Below are 22235 nucleotides of genomic sequence, written 5' to 3'. Positions count from 1 at the left end.
GTTAACCATGAGTACCTTAGCATACCCATAATCTTCAATTCCCCCTACCCTTCATATAGCTCAAATAAAATGAAGAATGTTCTTTGACATGTGCTATGACATTTTCTCATAGCACACTGAAGAACAACAAAAAAAGAATATTTCAAAAACTTGGCTATTTTATTGATCTATATCAGACAATCTAAGTAAACACTGGTGTAACTGTCTATGAAATTCAAAGTTCAAGACCATATCATAATCTCCCGCTAGGTTACTGAGTCTATGCTTTTCCTATAAAGAAATTCTGAAGCTACAAATAAGCAACATCCAATTCATATTCCATTTCTTCAACATAGCTTTCAATATTGTCCTGAATTCCTATTTGATTCAATCTTCAATCCACATAATTGACTAACATATTAATATGGTTGTGTATTTAATTGCTTTATATGTATTGGGTATGTCTTTACATTAATGGTGGAGTTATTTGGATGCACACAGCAGAGATCATTGATGCTATTTGGGATTCAAACTTGGTTCTTGAACCCCAAACACGAGCCTGTGCATAGTAATAAGCATTAAATAAGTATGTATGGGTCAAATTTCCACACTACAAGTGTAAAAGATACTTCTCACCTGATGTTCACTCTTAAGAAAAGCATTATATTTAATACTTGAGTCTACGTGAGAGATATTTTGTAAAACACTTGAATTTCAATTAGAGTAGCAATGCTAATAGCTATTTCTTTCTGATCTGTGACAGGCAACTATAATGGCTTTTACGCTTTCAGCAATTACTTACTGGTAAGTAGAATGTGTCAATTCACTTGCTTAAGAACAAACAGGATCATGCAATTTTCCTACATGCTTGACTTCTCATCTCAACTGAGGAGATGGATAAGGAGAGCAAAGTCAGTGGGATGCAGACAAAGGAAAAAGGGAACTTTTGAATTAATGCATTAATTTGCAACCCTGAGGAATACTTTTACCACTCATATTCAGTCTAATAAATGCTATTTGAGAATGGTGTGCATTCCTAAAAATGATATAAATGTTTTATTTTTTCAAAAAGCTGGTAAATGGAGATCAAATTTAGTCATAATCACAGTTTGCCTGGTCTCTGCAGTGCTCAGAGAGGTCCACAAAATAGGGATTCAACTAAAATGCATAACAGATAAATTTCTTAAATAATTCTTAGAGGAACAGTGGTAAGGGCTGTGAAGAAGATGATTGAAAGTTAACATACATAAATGTAAAAAATATATATTTATATATATAATATGTTTACATATTATAATATTTATATAATATATTACACACATATTATATATTAAATATATATAAATATATGCACATTGATAGCTCGCCATATGTTTTTTTTCAAATAACCAAGAGTAGAAGAAAAATGAAAAACAGGGAAATTGAACACATTCAATAATGTTGCACCATATTAATAAATTTGCTACCTCAGTGGACTTGCAGTGGGTCGCTACCGGTGCCTGATACCTCCTGTTGGACAAAAACTAATGAAAAAATCATATTTTACTTTCCCTCAATTACGTTTTAGGCATCCAATAGATATAGCTTATTTTTCTCTTCTGATTCTAAATTAGTGAACTTGGAAGAGCTTTGAATAAATACAAACTGTAAAATTATCTTCCAGAAAAAAAGTTTTAAAAACTCAATATTAAATCACCACATTTACTAAGATTTGAAAATAATATGGATAAGTGCATGCATTTTGAGCTAATATGAGATTCTAGGAGTTCAATATTGTGCGCACATGAACTTGCAATAATATCTTTACTGGTACATATGATATATTTTGACATAAAATGTGGTTAAAAGCACCAAGTTTGGGGGCCTGCATCTACATTTGCCCTATTCCAACATGTTTGACTGCGACAATGGAACCACCTTAGAGACCAAACACTAATCTCCTCATAAATTCAATCATTATGATGCATGTTTAACTGTGCCCAGATATGACCAAGTTTACACTGAGAAAAATACCCAATAATCCCTGGAAGGAATGTTAAGGTCAGACACCAGGCAGTAAGAGAGTGAGCCAAATTTGATTTTACTTTACATCAAAAATAAGTACAGAATCAGTGACTCAGAGCTGACTATACACCGTGACTAATCTTAGACCACTATAAATTAGAATTGTGCAACAGCTATAAAACTGTTTCCATTCTGAACAATGAATCTCCAGTTCTTACTAATGTCTCATCAACAAACAATTCATGCAGACCCAGATAAAAGCATTTACCTAACAAATATTATAGTCAGAAATATAATTACATCCTAGACCTGAAACTTAATTTTAAAAATGAAAAATTATTTAAGAAATTTTGAAGTACCAATTAATGCTTATGTTTCATATGACTGTCCTTAATTAAAAACACTTTTACATTTGCATGGGAGAAAATATCTATAATTTTGCCTGATAGAAATGTGGGAAATCATATTTTGCAATGGAATAAAAACCCTTATGGAAAATTATAAATTTCACAAGAAAAGAATTCATTTCTTTCTTCTACAAACATGTGAGTGCCTGTAATTCCCAGGGTATCTGCTAGGAACTGTGAGTAAAACAGTGATAAATAAGACAAAGTCCCCGCAAGCAAAAAGTTTACAAAGGAATAGAGCGTGTCTCCAATTTCAGCACTGTTTTCCTCACATATCTTGTTTACATACAGATTTGTTGTGAGTCTTACTTTCCAAATTCTGATTTCATAGGTCTGGAGTAGGGCCTTAGGGATATATATTCTGATGCAGGGAGTTAGAAGTCTAATGTCTGAGAAGCATTTGTCCTCAGTACTAAGGGAGTACATAGCACAATATGTATGCCTAATATCAGCCTAATTCATTGATTTAGATTCCCTTCAACTTTCACTCATGTGGTCTTTTAACCCTGAGGTAAGATCCAATTCAAATCCTTAAATAAATATTTACTTTTACAAAGACCTGTACTTTAAGTTCAGATAGCTCTATATCAAACGCATATTACTACTTTGATTACGTGTCTCAGTTCTACTAACTGAACTTCTGCTTTGTTCCTGTGATGAAGCAGTCATCTTGAATGTCCGTGGACTCAATTAATGAGTCTTCTGTCTTGTCTTCAGAGTCTTTTGAACCTCTCATTTATCTCAAAATTATTGTCCTTTTTTTTTCCAGTTCTCTAAGACTCTGCTCCTGTCCAATAATCAAGATCATTTTACCTGATGCTAAACAACCTGATGCAGACCATCTGCCTGGATTTGAACATATTTCCTTCTGCCAGATTTTGCAGAGCAATGGTCTGCTACCCACCTACTGGGGAAATACCTATCACTCCTTTTGGACCTCTTTGACACTGCCTGTCCTGGCTGCGACATATCACCAGCAATCAGAGTTCATGGGTAACCTACTCAAGCACTTCCCATAACTTGCAGAGCATAAGATTACCTAGAGAGATGACTGAAAGTACAGGTTTGGGCATCACCTCTTTAGGCTATGAATCAGCAAGTCTGGGATGAAGTCCAGGAATCTGTGGCTTTAAAGGTTGGCATGTCATTGAAGAATTTCACACACACACACACACACACACACACAGACACACTTAAATTGGGCTTTTAAGAATGAATACAATTCTGTGTGACATACAAAAGGAAAAGGACAATATAACTACAGGAAGTAAAGCAATTTGATGGTGAGAAAGTGTTGAGTATGTTTAAAATAGAAAATCTAATCAATTATTAGCCCATAGCAAGTAGCAAGTGCTTAATAAATGTTCTTTTAATTGAATACATGAAATCTAACGTACTGAAAAAAAACCAAAATTTGGCTAGAGGCATAGGGTAGATGAGGAAATGTAGTAGAGGGACATAAGAATGAAAACATAGACAGAAGCCAGATTCTAACTGGTGATAAATTCTGGGATGCATTTTCTAGACAAGAATAAGTAAAACATTTGGAGTATTCTGAGCCATATCCTATACCTTGTGCTTTTCATTCTTATCTCTATGTTTCAAATACCTGAATCTGCATGTCTCACTTTTACCCTCAGATAATGAACTTCAACCGCCAACACATAAATGCTCTAAACTGTGTATTAGAAACAATTCAAAGAAAGTAAGTGTGTACGAAGAAAAGACTGATGGGCAGACTGGATGAGCATGGGTGGTAAGGCTACTTTAGGATATTTTTACAGGAAGCAACAAGAGGCTGATGTAAAATGGGGCAGTCACGTTGGAGAAGAAAGAACAAATTGGAGAGCCATGGCAGAGACTGAAATTGATAAGATCTAATCATATGCAGGAAAAATGGGAGAAAGTTCACATAAAAATATGAAGCTTGGTGTCCAAAGGATTACAAAGTACAGGCATAGAAAAGGGGAAGAGAAGAATTCATGTAGCATAAATTCCATTTTGCAGATATTGGGGTTGATACACCAACCAGTTCCTCAGCTAAAATTTTTGAACAATTTGCGGGGGGGGGGGGGTTATGGAAAGAAAGAGAATGAAATTCAGGAGAAAGTAGATTGAACTGATGGAGTAATGTTCTAGAGGAGATATGATACTGAAACAAAAAAATAAGCAGCTACTTTCCTGAAAAGAAGGCAATGACATCCCTGAGAGAGGATATCTTGAGAGCATAAATAAAATATGAGTAAATATGAAGGAGGGCAAGTCAGTATCATTGATATTATTAAGAAAATCACATCAAATATAGATGACAGTGTGGGCAGATTATGTTCAGAATGAGAGCAGAATTCTCCTATGGAAAATCGTAGAGTGTAAACAAACAAATTGATATAGAAGATTATGGGGTAGCTAGGAGAGTTAGAGAAGGTGAAGTTATAGCTGGAAAAGGTAAACCACTTCTGTTTTGTATAGCACTATTTATCAGCCAACATCTGGTGAAAACAGTGGAATCCCCTCAGAATGGGAAAAACCCCTAGAAGATGAATCACAATGGCATGGTTTGAGATATAAGGAGCAAAAGATAGGTGTTGCCGAGAAGCATCTATTTCAGCTGAACAAGAACACTGATGTCTCACGAAGTGTTGCACTGGAAGGATGATAAGGAAAAAATGTTGATGAGGATGTGGAAACCAGGGAGAAGGTACACCATGTCTTGAAATTCTGTGGTTTACTACCTCAAGGATAGAGGAGTGGAGTAAAATTGGGTGATGCTGATTTCAAAAGGAGGAAAGAATTAGAAGATGTTTCCAAAATAATGGATCTGGATGTGCCAGAAGTAAACAATTATGCCCACAGTCCCTATAAGGGAGGACTTCCAGGGAAGTAGTACTATCAGGAAGGAATCAGACTTACATTGATATGAGCAGGTACAATATTGGAAAAGGTAGAAGGAGAAAGGAAATTATACGGTAGGTCAGACCACTGTTAGGGAAGGCAAGCGTTTTCTTCTTTGTAGACTAGACTTAGTGACCAGATATTTTCATTCAAATACTATACAAGACAAGGGCTGATGTATAGGAAAAGAAATCGATGAAAGAGAGTTTGACACTGCAGCTCTGGAATTCAGGAAAGCATCTAGAGTTCCATAAAATCAATTAAATAAAAAAGAGATAAATATCAAAATATTTACATGTTCACTCCATATTTTAATTTATGATAAAGAATAATTCAGTAAGTTCATAGTTTGGATAATAAGACATAGATATGTGTGGAAACACAGTAGAGCAGATTTTCTCTCCTTTTCCCCTTTTTAGTCTCCCCATGTTGTGGAGAGGGATCAATATACTACATAACCAGTATTCAGTAACACATGTCATAAAAATGTATGTGTTACATTTTAAAATATTTCTTTCATATCTTTAGATAAATGTGCTATAAAGACAAATATATGAATTCATTCATAGGTGGAATTTAAGAAATAAAGCAGATGAACATAAGGGGAAAAAAAGAGAGAGGCAAACCATAAAACAGATTCTTCACTGTACAGAAGAAACAGAATTACTGGAGGGGAGGTGGGTAGGATGATATGTGAAATAGGTGATGGGGATTATGGACGGCACTTGTTGTGATGAACACCGGGTATTGTATATGAGTGATGAATCATTAAATTCGACTCCTGAAACTAATATGACACTGTATATTAACTAACTGGAACTTAAATAAAAACTTGGAAGAATAAAAAGATTACAAATGCTATTGACAAATGTATGACACAATCCACAAGTAGTTACTTGTTTCAGGTTGGTTTCCTCTTTCAGGTAAATTACCTGTTTCAGATTAGTTACCTGCTTCAGGTAGCGTGCTGATGTTGCATGTTTTCTCATCACCTTCACCTGCTGAAGTTGAAGCTCTTATTTTAAAGATATATGAGGTATTGGCAAGAAGTTTCGCGAAAGTATACGTATCATCTTGGGGAGAGACTTTTGTAGAATTCCTTTCAACTGTTATCATATAATGTATAATTATTCCATTTGCCTTCTTGGGTGGATCCCATTTCACTACAGCTGACTGCCAGCTAGTTGCCATACATTGTACATTCTGTACGACATCTGGAACTTTAAAGATAAACAAATGCCAGAAGTTAAAATTCACACATATGTAGTAGGTAAATGATTTTATTACATGATTTCTAGATAAAATCATGTTTAATAGGAGTGCCTGAGTGGCTCAGTCGGTTAAGCGTCGACTTCAGTTCAGGTCATGATCTTGGGTCTTGTGGGTTTGAGGCCTACATCGGGCTCTGTGCTGACAGCTCAGAGCCTAGAGCCTGTTTTGGATTCTGTGTCTCCTTCTCTCTTTGCCCCCCCCCCTCCCCACTCACACTCTGTCTCTCTCTCTCTCTTTCTCTCTCTCTCAAAAATAAATAAACATTAAAAAAATATTTTAAATCATGTTTAGTAGAGACCAAATAAAAATTTAACGTAACAACCTTGCAATGTGTGCTCAAAAAGTTCTTAACATAGGCTAAATCAAGTGTCAGTTGGCCCAGGTTCTATGCTATTATGTGAATCCTTAAAATACTGAGTCAGCCACTGAATATTCCTAGGTCCAAGTAGCAATCACATCCTCAAATACTGAGAAGCAACTAAGTGTATAGCCTCAAGCTCAGGCGGTGCCTGGAGCCTGCTTTCTTTATATCATACTGGAAAGGAGTGGTCTTAGCAATACCTTTATATGGAATCTTTTCATGCAAAACATAGATATAGGCGCTTCCATGATGTGGCACATCTGGGCCAAACAGTACTAGGAGACATGCAACCAATGTAGGGGTTCTGTTTTTACAATTGGTAGGCTTTGGAAGAATTGTGAAGACCTGATCCCCCAATACCTTTTTAAAAATCAGTGGAGGGAACATTTAAATCAGTCCCAGTTTTTAATTCAGTCCTAGTTTTTTTGTTTTTGTTTTTCTAGAACTTCCCTGAATTTACTTGGAAGTAACCCAAGTTCTCAGAGGGTAGACCTGGTTGAAGGGCAGTTCCCCAACCCACCAAAGTGACTACAGATTGGAGAGACCAGCTACTTCCCATGGAAAGTAATTATTTAATGTCCTCAAATGATAGCATAGCTTTTCTTATTATAGGGTAGACAGGATGCTACAAGAAAAATTCGTATATAGTCAATTTGTGGATTACAAACAAGTAGTGAAACAACTTGTTGTCCTTATGCAAAACATAGTTATTTAAAGAATACTCAAGTTCAAGTTATCTTCGATTTGCTTACAGTTCTCTGTTCTGACCTAAATTTATCTTTACTAATTCTTCTTCCTCTGTAAAATAGAGGCATCAGAATGAAAGGAGAACACTTAGGGAATGGATGTGTGGCATTTAAAATTTTTGAAAAGACAATTTCTCAGGTGATCCAGGGTTCTATTAAATATTATTGTTTGCTTATTTTCAAAAACATATAATAATATTTTCATAAAATAACTTTGCTGAAGTTTAGTTTATAAACTTGGGTTTTGTGACTATTTCACTGACTCTGTGAATCTAAAAACAATTAATTAAACAGCTGATATTTAACACTTAAAGTTGAAAATTGTCTTTTATTTAACCAATCAAGGCATGTGCAATAATTTTATTTTATTGATAAAAATATTTATTGGTTTACTGTCTACAAGATTAACCTTAATTTTTACTAAACTGATACATATATATATAGTTAAAATAGTTTTTTTATATGTTTAGCATTTGTATATAATACATAAATTATCAGTTATAATATATATTTCCTACAGTTATGTCCACCCTACACTAGACATCAGAAGTTGATGTTCTAATTCGGTTTCTTTACTAACTTCCTCAGATCTTTTAATCTCAACTTCCTGAATAATGGTTTCTTCATATGTAATATGAGAATAGGGGCAACAGTAATTTTTTTTGAGTACTAAATGTGTGTCTGACACTCTAATAAGTGCTTTATGTGGATCTTTTCAAATATTTTCCACAACAACCTTATAGGTGGCTACTGCTAATATGTGTTTCTTTTCACACATAGAGGCTCTGAGGAGTAATGAGCCTTTGCAAGGTTATACAGCTAGTAGGTCACAGAGCTTGGATTCAAATCCAGACACTCTGACTTCAAAGCAAGCACTTCTATCCACGATAAATACTATTTTATTGGCTTGTCTTATAGGCATGCTATGAAAAAAGTATCAGGTATTCATAAATTAATGCAAAAATGATTAATTTATCAGTGAGTGCTTTCCAATTTCAACTTAGAGATTCACTAAAAGAAGAGGTACAGAGAAAAATTAACTGGAGCAGGATCTTAAGCTCATTCAATAATACTTGATGAAAAAAGTGAGGAAGAGGTGCCTCTAAACATATAGTCCGGTTGAGAAAAGGAAAAATGCATTTCTAAGCCACCCATTATATAGGTCATAAATGAAAACTATCTAGCACATAAACAAAGGTGAGCTATGGCATGTATGTGACATGTGGGTAAGTTTAATTAGACCAGTGGTATTTCATAGTCTTCATAATCCCCTTCACATGTTACAAATGGACTATGGGAAAGTAGAAGCTTACATAGTGACCAGTGGTCTTCACATGTTACATCTTCTTTAAAAAATCATCGATATCGTTTCGTGGAAATATAAACCAACCTGTTAAAAGTGAATACTGGTTCATTTCTCCTCCTACCCCCCATCCCAGCCGTCTCAGTTGATACTAAGAATTTTAAAAACAAAACAAAGAGCAAAGGGAAATAAAAAAGGGAGAGAGAGGCAAACCAAGAAACAGACTGTTAGCCATAGAGAACAAACTGATGGTTACCAGAGGAGAGGTAGGTGGAGGCATGGGCAAATAGGTGATGGGGATTAAGGAGGGCGCTTGTGATGAACACCAGGTGTTGCATGTAAGTGATAAATCACTGTGTTATACACCTGAAACTAGTATTACACTGTATGTTAACTAACTGGAATTTAACTTTTTTATAAAAAACAGAATTAGGTAATTTTCCACAGATATCTAGAAACCTACTTTGTTCCTAAACTAGTCCTTTATTTCAGCTTCTTCAGTTCAAAAGGAAAAACCACATGTAAATATATATATTTGATTGCAGACAAGATGCAGCCTAGTCTTAAAGCACTGAAATTCAACTTCCATTTGAATGCACTATTAATGGTACTTTCATATAAACTGAAAGGACGGGGAAAGTGTTAAATACAAAGTGAAACATTTTAGGATCAAAAAACTGTATCTCACCTGATTCTTGAGTTGTGAATTTTACTACATTACTATATTGATTGCCATTTCCGACTTTCGTAAAGGCAGATATGCTAATAGAATAGGTGCTGACTGGTTCCAGCCCCACAAGCTGGGCTTCAGTTTGAACACCTGAAATATTCTGAAAACCAGAAAAAAATTCTTTGTCATGATGCATCACCAAAAATTTGTAACTGAAAGAAATACTTTATTACATTGAAGTTATGCCTTCTATGTTTAATTTAGGATTTAATAAGCATGGGCATTTTCAATGAAAATAAAACAAATACTAACCTCTTTTTTTTATGCACTCAGGTCATGATACAGGATGAACTGGGCAACCTCTCAGCCCTGAAGAATCCCAAAATGGCCATTTAAAATTTTTTTTTTTTTTTTACGCTAGGGTATTTTGTTTTCATTTTGTCTCCTGACACTTGCTTGGAATTAAATACTCATTACTTCCTTTAAATTCTCAAAAATTGAAGTCTCCAATTTAAATCAAACTTATGGGTGGTCAGCAATAGTAGATTTTTCTTGAATTCATCTAGAGTCGTTTTTTAATACCAGTAACATTCTGTGTAAATTAATTTATTCATCAGCTACTTTATGCTAGGCATTGGGAATACAACCGTTAAAAAAAATCTCTACTCTCATGAAGCTTAAATTATGAGTTTTCCTAGACAACTCCTAAGTTCATAATTTTACCCAATCTCTTAGGAAAATGAAAAAAAGGAACAAAACAGTTATCACAACTGCTCAAGGAAGGATATGTGTTCTCATAGAAATATTTACCATTAAGTATAAAGTCTTCATTCAAAGATAATTGTCATAACTGAGAGATCAGTTAAGACTAATCTGTTATCTTTACAGAAACAGAAGACAATGTCTCCTATAATGGTGTAATTTTAAAAATACTCCATTTAATGGACCCAAAATATAAACTACTTTGACTTATTTATTAAACATTTCAGTAACAGAAATTTAGCAAGAATGCTAACTCACAAGGCACTTACATTTTAATCATATTTTAAATTAAATCAAATTGTAAATTAATATCCCAAGTTATTGACATACTTTAGGGACTCATTGTATTACACTCTATCCTTTCATTCTTTCATGCTTACTATTTATAAAGCATACTGTTAGATAACCAGAAGGTTATAAAGATACATATATAAGATACATATGGTCACTGCCATCAAGGAACTTTTATATTAATCAAAGAAATCTACAAACAAATGTTGACTGAGAAGAAATTAGAACAATGCAGGTAAATTTTGACTTGGATTAGGAAAGGTCTGTACCCAGAGAAATGACTGAACCCAAGATTATAACAAAACATGTGGGAGCAGCTCACTGGACAGTGACCAGATTTACATCTGGTCACTGGGATGTAAGAGGGAGACATGAATGAGGAATATTTCCAAACATATTTTAGCAGAACTTTTTACTGAATAAACAATTTGTTTCCATATTTGTGAGTGACCCAAGTTACCAGTAGACCTGGATCTAACTGATTCCGTGGGAACTCACTGGATTGACTACAATGGCAGGAATCTTTGGAATGGTTCTGGAATTATTCTGTCTCCACAAACCCACATATAATTTGAAAGAATAAAAAGAAAAAGAAGAAAATAATAGAAACCGATAGGACATAGAGACAAAGACGTAAGGAAAATAGGACAATACACTCAGGAAGAAAGCTAAACAGAGGGACGAAAGCAAACAAACTAGGTGTTAGGAAAGGAAAACAGGTGGCATGAAGTATATTCAAAGGAATTTAAAAGAAAATAAGACTACGAAAATCAACGGAGGACAAAACAGGTGTAAAAAGGAGTAACTAAAAATAGTAAATTTTCAAGAAAAACTATTCCTTCTACCCAAAAGTAATATATTTAATACTTTATGGTATAAAGATTATATGTTTGCTACTAGAAACATTTTAATGGTAGCATTTCCACTGAAATATCAGGAAGCCTAAAAATCATAACTTATTCTCATATTCAGGTAAAGGTATACTGTCCTTTCATACTTAGTGCTATGACAATGCTGGATGCAGTTTTCAAACCTTTTCTTAAATGATGTACAATAACACAACAATAGCTAACACATATATCATGTGCTGAAGATTATTCTAAATGCTTGATATAGATTTGCCCTTACAATTCTCACTTTTTAATGTATGCATCCTTATAACTCCAATTTTGCACTTGAAGAAACCAAGTCAGAAGAGGTTAAGTAGCTGCCTTAATGCCACACATTAAGTCTCAAAAAAAATGTCATTGCAGTAAAAAATGATTGCTTTTTCCTTTCTGATAATCATTTCCCAGTGACCCATACAGACAAAGCAAATAAAAAATGAGAAAATGTTAAGATTAGACCAGGATAGATAGTAGGGGCCTAGAGACTTAGCATTATTAGAATTTCACACTTTTGGGGAACAGATTCCACATTTATGGAGTACTACAATTCAAATTCTACTCAGCCTGTCAGATTTTAAAGTAATATCTTGATTTCCAGAAAGTCATTGTTCGTTATGACATAATCTTAACCATTGCTTTTGATTTTTACTATTCACTTTGCAAGCTACACATGCTGTAAAAATAATTTACCATCAGCAATAAATTGTAATGCATATAATATTGGGACAATGTTTACTGCAGATTTTTTTCACTCTTCTTGTTGTAACTAAATAAGAGCATCCCAGTACTTCATCGCCTTTGGAGAAAAAAATAAAAACACTTTCTTAAATAAATGCTAGTTATATAACATATTTTGGCAATTAAATGCTAGAAATCACACAAGTATATTTAAGATCCTTTGTTATATCTGTAATTTGGGTATTTTTCATTGATTCTAGAACCTAAAAATGGAGAAGGGAAAGAGTATTCAGTGTTGTAAACTAATTGGCATTGAAAGGAAAAAAAATAATGATATACCTTAAAAGCCCAATCAGTGTGGGATTATATTCTATCAGGGAAGATTACCAGAAGCCCAGTAGAAATACTTTTCTTAAAAGGTTAAAAACACTTACTTGGTATCTTTTTAACAACAAATAGAAATATATTGCATTTAAGATAATAACAGTTTTTAAATAGTCTGAAAAAATTTACTATATACTTTCCAGCATTAATACAATAATGCAATTATTTCTTAACTTGCAAATATCTAGAAGTCGTAAAGTCTAAGTAAACTGTTCTACAAATTATTCAGCTGTCATATCTGACAAATGTCTTCTGTGTTTTCCATAAACATCCTTAAATTGTAGGGAAAAAAAGATTATTTAAAAAGATGGTCCTTGTTTAATTTAAAGCAGTCCATTTTCCTCTGCATGTCAAATGATTTTAATTCAATTTCTGAATTTTTAAATTAACATGTACTGTTATAATCAACCTACCTTATAAAATATAGTATCAGTTTCATGCTCATGAATTTTTAAGCTATATATTTTAACAATACCGCCTGGAACAGGACTTGGACTCCATTTCAGCCATACCAAGTCTGAAGTGTAGTTGATTAAAGTCAAATTTTGAGGAGGTGCTAAAGGCACTGCAGGAAAACACATTATAAAACTTATATTCATAAAATTTTTAGTAAATGATATTTAGTAAAAATATCATTGTGACTCTAGCTTCTTGCAGGCACTATTAAGAAAGATTCCTAAAATGATCATATTTCAGAAATAAATAGCATCGGTAACTATGTTTTTATACTTGGAACTCAGTAGTTCCAAACTAATTTTAAACAAGCACTTTGTTCTAAGGCTTGAATTAAAAAAAAAAAGTTCAGCAAAGTAGATGAATAGTTGTAAGCCTGTTACAAATAGAAAACTGAATATCTTTTCATTTTCCATGCTGTTCCTTAAAAAGAGAGAGCAAGGCTGCAACAGTGAAATCATTTCAAGAGTTATGGATTCAGGCTTACCTGACTCATCTGTGTAAAAGAAAAGAGTACTGGAAGGACCAAGTCCTTTTATAGTTCTTGCGGCAGCAAAAAAACTATATAATGTAAATGGTGAAAGTTCTTCCAGTATTAGATAGTTATCAGAAGTAATGAAAGAATAATTTTCATTTGGTCCTTGTAAAGTTAAATCATAACTTATTATTGCACCATTTGGTTTTACTGGGGGATCCCATGATAAGAGAACTGAGGTAGAGGAAAGGTTTTTAAAAGTGTTGATTATTGGTGAAGTTTCTGGGACTATAAAAGAAAAAAAGAATATTAAATGAAAAGTGAATTAGCATTAAAAAGAAGAGGCTTTAATAATAGTGGGACATAATTTCATTAACAGATAATTATTTTAATTTTAAAAAACAGAGCTTATTATGTTTATTGAAAGGCTAACTACCTGAGAACAAACAGTCTCTATATAGTTATAAAAATAATGTTTTCTATCAGAAAGCTATGTAAAGAAGAGAACACCACAATCTGCTTAATAGGCAATAAAAGGGTCCAGCCTACCATCTTCTTCAGTTTTGATGTGTAGCTGGGCAGTATAGGTATCAGAGAATCCCTTTTCTGTTGATGGAGTGATTTTTAATATATAATCAGTATATTTTTCCAGATTATCAAAATATATACTTCTCTCATATGTCACAAGAAGTGGTCTCACGTGGTGAGGAGTCTGCTGTAAGCTCAGAGAAACATAGTAGAAGACTAGACCATTTGGATGAGATGGTGGGCTCCAGCTTACATTTATTGCAGTTGATGAAATGGACTCGTAAGTTAGGTTTCCAACAAACCCTTCGGGTACTATGGTAGGTAATGTGCAAAATATAAAAATCATCAGTCACCCTATATAAAATTTAGGTAAATTCACAAGCTGAGGATAACTGTTGAAATGGCATCTATTACATCATTAGCTCTTACATTGTTTAAATGCAGATGTAGTAAATATCACCTATTACAAAATATTACTACAAAATAATTATATTAAAAATGATTCAAAATACAAACTCTGTCATCTTTAATATGTGTTAGAATTGCTTTATATGATATTCTCTTTTCTTTCCTACAACATGGTGATTATCCGTGTACACATACATGTATGTCTGTGTATGTATACTCAGATATTTAAATATTTTGATCATTTATATTATCTAAACAATATTTTCAGTTTCTTTCTTCTAAAGATTATCATTACTGTACATATATCAGATCTAGGACCTCTCACCTGGAACAGTGCACAATAAGTGTTTATTATTCATGGTGCTACAACAGTCACTGATAACATTTATAGATTGCTGAAAATATGGGGAGATATCCGCATTTAAAGAATGCCTGAAATGATATTGACTACATACTGCACTAAAATACTTTGTTAAAGATTCTGCAAGCACATATTTTCACGTATTTTATCATCTTACCCTGTTGATCGATGTGTAAACTATTTAAAAGATTGTTCAACAACAAAAGCATTCACTCATACTTATCGTGTCTGTCGATTTGCAATCTTCAGACAATAAACACAGAATCTTATTCTCAGCAGTTTAGGTCAATACCATTTCTCAATAAAAGACTAGTCCTTAAGAAATAAATGGACTCCAGAAACAACCACAAGAAGAAATAGGCAATGATTTATGGATCATTGTATTCTTGAAGCTGAAACCTAAAACATCAAATGCCTCAATCATTATAGTTTTCTGAATACTCAGCACAAACAGGATACTGCTGAAACTGCATACAAGAAACTTCTAGAGTTAAAAAAGTAAAGATATTACGAGTATATTAGTCAAAAACATAATAAGAACAAAGATGCTGTATGGAGTCCTGTGTGGATTCAAAGGCTGAAATGGAAAGAAGTTGCTAGATTAAAACAAAAAAAGGTGTTAGATTAAAGCAAATGGACAAGCACCCATCGACGTATGCAACAGAATTTTTCATGCTTACAACTGGATGGCTGTGACATCTTTTGAAGCAATAAAAGTGACAGAAAGTTCATGAATGGTAGCAGTTTCCATAAATAGAAAAGGCTGTTATTATTATAATAGTTTTACAGCTATATTAAATGCATTTCCAAACTTCTATAATGACTAGTTAAATGTGCCTAAATAAATCACAGAATTTACTAGTAATATATACAAATAGAAAAAGGTTCTAAAATAAAGTGTTAAATTAAACCTTTTAAAAATTAATAAATGCTTTTTGTTTACATACTGTCTTGATCTGTGTATACTTGAACTATGTCACTGCTTTTATTCCCATTTCCAACTGAGGTACTTGCTGTTACCCAAAATGTATAGTAGCTGAATATTGCCAGTTTATCTATTACTGCAGATACAGTCATATTGTCAAAGTCATTGGTTACTTCATGGAGTGTAAAATTCTGAAAAATAAACATATTGTTTTAATTGTTCAGAATGTAGTTTTAGTATACATAATTTCAAGTAATTTCAAAATAATTATTATCATGAATTGGCCATCCTTATTATTTTAAAGTGTTAATTTTTGAAAAAAATCAATGTAAATTGATTAGTGCAATAATTAAACTGGAAATATGTTTGTACTAAAAGAGGAATAGATGGTATTGTTTTTATCATAAAATTAACATACAGAATAGGAAAGAGCAGAAACTTCCAGCTTATGGAGAAGGTCCAGTAGCCAACTGAAAGCGCTCCAAGGTGCTGAGCAGTGTCAGTTTTCATTACAAAACTTTCAAGTAGTTTTCAAAACATTGACCTTATATTTTATGAATATTATAAAAACTTTGATTTTTTTCTTCCTATGAATGATGAAGAAATTATTAAAGTGTTCACCACTTTCTCTGAACTCAAATGGTTATTATTCATCTTTAATGGGGCTTTTTTTTTTCCCTACAATCATGGGGAGAAATGGGAAGTCAGCTAGATGCATTTTCTTTATTAAATGCAGAGTAAGAGCAATTTAAAAAAATTTTGCCTGATTCCTAGTTATATTTGTCCTAAGGCATTTATTGATGATTAGGGAATTTATTTATGCAATCATTTTCTTTCTGATCATATTTTAAATACAAAACACATAGCAAACAAAACTAGTAATAAAATAAAGGAAAATATACTTAAAATTATGTAAGCAATTAGTATGAATAAACCCATACTAATAATATGGATGTCCATATTATTAATTTAATAATATAATAATGCTCATCTACACCAAGAAAGTTCAATCATTCCAAAACATACAAAGTTTTAAGCATCCTATAAACCTAACTTCAATTCTAGCAGAGTAGCCCTCAATAAACCATCTAAACTCAAAGATTCTCTTTCCTCAACTATAAAATGGGAGTAATTATTTCTACTTCACAGAGAGATTTTGAGGATTAGATGATATGAAACACATAAAACAATATCATATCTAGCACACAAATAAAAAACAATAAATGGTAATTAGTTCATTTAAATGAAAAACTTAGGGTAATTAATTTGACTAAAGTTTACAGTTAGGATGGTTCTATAATGCATCAAAAAATTAAATTCAGCAAAGTTTTGTGGTTCTTTTGCCAGCATTTGGTGGAGAGGAGGGGAAGAATGAGTGTAATAAAAGATCTCCCTCAATTTTGTGGCTGCTTATTCAGGAACAGGAACAATTATTCAGGAACATTATTCAGGAACAATGTCACACAAAATATGATTTGCAAACTTGAATTATCTTTCAACACATCTATCTTACACAGGGAAAAATTGTTTTACATAAAGTATCTCTTAAAATATTAGCGTAATTAATTATTTAGCCATTTAAAAAGAAGGAAATCCTGCCATTTGTGACGAGGATGAACCTTGAGGTCATAATGCTGACAGAAATATGTCTGACAGAGAAAGACAAATACCATATGATCCCACTTATATGTGGAATCTAAAACACACATAAACCCCAAAACCCGAACTCACAGATACAAAGAACAGATTTGTTTTTGCCAGAGGTGCAGGGTGAGAGGGGGTGGGCAAAATGGGTGAAGGTGATCAAAAGGTATAGACCTCCAGTTATAAAATAAGTAAGTCATGAGAATGTAATGAAAAAATATACTAATGTAGCTTTTTGGTATAAATTTTATTTTTTCTTTGTTATTGAATTGATTCTGATTACCTATCACCTTGATGACTATTTAGAAATGAATTATTTTGAATCACCCAGTAGCCATTCCTGATGAGAGTGTGACTTAGCATCATAGACATGTACCAAATTTGGAATTAGATCAATTATCTAGATGATTATTTCAGTCATTTATTTATTTTTTGAAAAAAAAATTCTTTCAGCTCAAATTATCTAATTAAGACTTGCTACTCTGTATATATAAATGCAGTCAGAAGTTATTTAGTAAAAGCTTTCAAATTTGATTAATCAACCAGTATTCATTAACATTTTTTAAATATAATAAGACACTATGTCAGGCACAGGAGGAGATATGACACAAGTGGGTAAAAATGAAAATGTAGAAGAATTAATACACTATACTAAACACAATGTGCAACAATTGAAGGAAGAACAATGGTAGCAGAGAGATTAAATTCCCCAAAGGTCAGAAGAAGGAAAAATCACTTTCCCACAAACTCAAATGCTCCAAATTTATAACTAAGTATCAAAAATAATGTTGGTACGTTCTTTCAACTAAAAATATTTATTGAGCATTGAACCTATGTATGATATAGTACCAGAGGACTTCGGGGGATGGAATGATAAGTGTCACGTGATCCTTTTCTTCAAATTATTTGCTATAGCATAGGTTGCTAGGACAAGTAAGCAGATACCAAGAATGGTTACCAAATGTGATATACCATGCATGAGGTATTCAACAAAGTTCTGTGCGAAAGAGAAGGAAGAGAAGGAGGAAGAAAAAAGCTACACACTTATTCTGCTATATAATGTTCATTTTGAGGGTTTATTCCACTCTTCCAACACAAAATAGAAAATCAGTTAGCAAAGATGCTGTATTTAACATTAACTTGAGGAATAAATTAAAGCACAGATGAACTTCACGCAATATGAGAAGTATCTTCACATCATTAGCCTGTGCTCTCTAGCAGCTGTCACACATAAAAGCATTCTTAAGATTATTTAATAAAAGATTACGTTTTCTAAGTTCTATGAATTGTAAATATGCTTGAAACCATAGCTAGATGTTTATACTTCATTATTTAAGTGTGGAAAAAGAGAACCAAAATAGAATTGTGTATATAGGTCATAAAGTAAATTGTACCCAGGCAAAAACCTTTGCTAAGATTCAGATACAGACACCACCCCTTTGCAGTATTTTTGTTAAATGTGTGAAAGAAGAAATCTGCATTTTGAATGGCCTCCATGACATAATGACACATTTTTAAATTTGTAAACAACACTGTGGTAAAAAAAATTACAATAAATTGCATACAAATCCCATTTCTTTTCTCAAAATAGAGCAGAACAAAAAGGAATAGCAAAAGTTGCTTAATGTACACAGAAAGGGAAAAAAAAGGATCCTCCTTTCTCCTTCTGCTCCTAAGGCATTGTTATAAAAATATACATCTATAACTACATATATATCTATATCTTCATGTCTTGTATAAGGTAGTTTTTCTTTTGGCATTAAGTTTTAAGTAGTCACACTTATTCAAGCCCATCCTTAGAGGGTCTTGAGCAGAATGTAAAAACTAAACCAACCTTGACTTTCTCTTACCCACTGCTCAGTAGTCCTGAGACTACTGGCAAAATTCTGACCCCATTCATCAGCCTAAGCTGCAGCATAGATACAGTAAAGCAAATAATTCAATACAGTGATGCTTTATTTCCTGAGATTGTTGATCCCAAGAACTAACTCCCATGGCTATATTAATGTCGTCAGTCACAAATAGAGCTGGACAGCCCAAAATTACTAAGACTTGTCCCTATTCTTCAGCTGCTTAAAAAGATACAAAGAAGTAAGAATGGACAGTGTTATAATCAACAGGCAGTCAACAGTTTCTATTAAGGTACGTGTTCTGTAAATTGTAGCCTTTCTTCAAAATTAGCTGTTTCCAAATTATATTCCAAATCTCTCCATTCCTGATTCAATCATAACCATTCCAATTTTATCATTTTCATATGTTAGAATTCTGTTAAATATTTAGTTTGGATAAATAAAGGATTCCTATTGAGTAAACTGAAAATATTTCTCTAAACAAAATGCATTTTAGCTATTTTCATAACCATCATTATTCACATCAGAAAGTGCCCATCTGCAAACTGTATGACCCTAAAACCCTGCATACCTCAAGTGAAATAACCACATTCCTAGTGATTTTATTACATGTGATACTAAATAACAACAACAAAATCCCTTCAGCTAGCAGTTAAAAATTGTTAAAATTGAAGAAAAATATGCAAACACATCCAAACATTAAAACTATTTATATTGTATGCAAACAAAAGGGAAATTTTTTTAGCTGAGAAATGAGGGTAAATTAAATCATCAACTCTTTAGAGAACACTTCTTGAAGAAGTGGAATTGAGGACCATATTTATACACAGAATTTTAAATAGGTCACATCTTCATTGTTTATAATATGTTTGAAGCTGACATGGAAATGTGTGCATATGCACAGATAGGTTAAAATGTATCTGACATTTCCCCACCATATTTTTCCAGTTTCAATGAAAGTTTTATGAAATGTCTATTCATAATTATCAGTGTAAGAGAAATGGTTTTTCTACCATGCCAAGTCTGTATCATCATCAATAAAACTGAAGGATGTAAATAAAGAACTAACTAGAAGAAAACTCAAGTCTTACCTGCACAAAAGTACCTGAAGTATTTCTGTAATAAACAGAATAATATTGAATAATCCCATTAGGTTTTGAAGGAGGCATCCAAAAGAGCATTATTGATGAAGAACTGAGATTTGCATAACGAACATCTTTGGGAGGATCACTTGGTGCTATAAAACAAACAATTGAACAAAAAACTGCACCTGTGGCTCTAAAGAATGTCTGCAATGTTCTAAATTTTACCTGTCTTTGATAAGCAATAACCACTGTTTTTCAAAAGAAAACTTAAATTAGGTATAACATCTAATGAGAGGTCAGAATTGAAATCCACAAGGCTCATTGGGCCAACTCTCTAATACCGTATCACAGCAAAATCCAAGCAGAGGACAGATAGATTTCTTACTAAAGAAAGTAAAACACTATCCCACTTCTAAAACATGCCACTGCCCTGTATTGGAAAACAACCTTGTAACAAGTTTCCAATATAAAACACATAATATGAAATTCTTATTTAACTTAGAATCTTGAAATCGAATAATAGAGAAGACAGTGAGATGACTTAATGCATGTTATTTTGTTTCATTTAACAAATACATAAAATACTAAGTGTCAAGTTCTATACCTAGTGTATTTACAAATATAAACTCATTTAATCCTCATAAGGACCCTGTTAAGTAGGTAATGTATTGTTTCCATAATATAGACAGGAAACTGAGGCACAGAGAAATTATTTTCCCAGCATCACACAGCTAGGAAGTGACCAAAAAGCAATTTCGCTTCCAACATGATGACAGATATTAGGCTTAGTAATACATTTTGATATTTAATACTTTTTTTTTTTTTGCATAGGATATTTTTTTACTTGGCCTACATCCAAAAGAACTCACCTCCTTCGGGTGTTCGAAAGTTAATGATACTGCTTCTCATTTTCCCATCACCAAACCTTGTGCTAGCTGTTACATAAGCACTATATTCAACATTATAGTCCAAATCTGAAAACTCTAATGATGTTTCAGTTACATTAATAGTTTTTAATGATGACCTATCCCTGTGAGAAAAAAAAGATCTGTATAATTGACTATTAAATTAAACATTACATACACATTTTGAGCACAAGTATATTAAAAATAAGCAACATTAATGCACACAAATGTATTAATCCAGACTAATAGGATAAAGACACCACTTATCCTGAAATGCTAAAAAGGGTGAAATTAAGAATAATTCAATAAATAATTTTTTTTGTTTTCAAGTATACTGAGTAATTCAATCAAGTGTTAATAAGTTGTTCATATTAGAAGTTACTTGGACTGATTTTAATAGATCTCTAGGAATACTGTGTGGTCCAACTAATTACAGCACTCCTTTTCATACCCATGTTTTACTTGTTCAAATATATGTTCTTTTTAAGTGTTGGTGACATCTTATATATACCCTTTATTTGTCAAACAAATTCATTTTTCATACATCGTACAAAAGTAATATTTACTTCAGAGAAATTCAAAGAGTAAATATCTAAATAGTAGTATATAAAATAGCAAACCTGTGTGTTATTCTTTACTAATTATAGTAATTAATTACCCTTTATTAATTTCTAAATTAATTATGTATTATGTATGAAATTATGTAGTAACTGGAAACAAATTGAAAATGATCTATGTATAACATACAGAAAAGGAAAAGGTAGAGCTCACATCTCTCATCCAGTTAAAATCTGAAAAGTATTTAAAATGTCATTCCAGAAAACACAAAAAAATGTTGATTATTAAAATCTCTTCAGGTCGCCTGGGTGGCTCAGTTGGTTGAGTGTCCGACTTTGGCTCAGGTCATGATCTCACAGCTCATGAGTTCGAGCCCCACGTCAGGCTCTGGGCTGACAGCTCAGAGC

General features: G+C 32.8%; 1 protein-coding gene across 1 annotated transcript in view; it reads right to left on the bottom strand.

The window, feature by feature from the left end:
• Positions 1–22235, bottom strand: part of PTPRQ (protein tyrosine phosphatase receptor type Q) — a 245430-nt gene that overhangs the window by 118757 nt on the left and 104438 nt on the right. The window contains exons 25-32 of the mRNA XM_081796296.1: positions 21235–21395; positions 20372–20517; positions 15809–15977; positions 14114–14404; positions 13577–13852; positions 13050–13201; positions 9653–9794; positions 6233–6502 (exon numbers count right to left, since the gene is read on the bottom strand). Of these exons, the coding sequence (XP_081652422.1) occupies positions 6233–6502; positions 9653–9794; positions 13050–13201; positions 13577–13852; positions 14114–14404; positions 15809–15977; positions 20372–20517; positions 21235–21395 (1607 nt within the window). The remainder of the gene's footprint in view (positions 1–6232; positions 6503–9652; positions 9795–13049; positions 13202–13576; positions 13853–14113; positions 14405–15808; positions 15978–20371; positions 20518–21234; positions 21396–22235) is intronic.

The sequence above is a fragment of the Panthera onca genome, chromosome B4, assembly GCF_046562875.1.
Source record: "Panthera onca isolate mPanOnc1 chromosome B4, mPanOnc1 haplotype 2, whole genome shotgun sequence".
NCBI lineage: Eukaryota > Metazoa > Chordata > Mammalia > Carnivora > Felidae > Panthera > Panthera onca.
The sequence above is the reverse complement of the archived record's forward strand: the minus strand, read 5'-3'. Positions and strand labels throughout refer to the sequence as shown.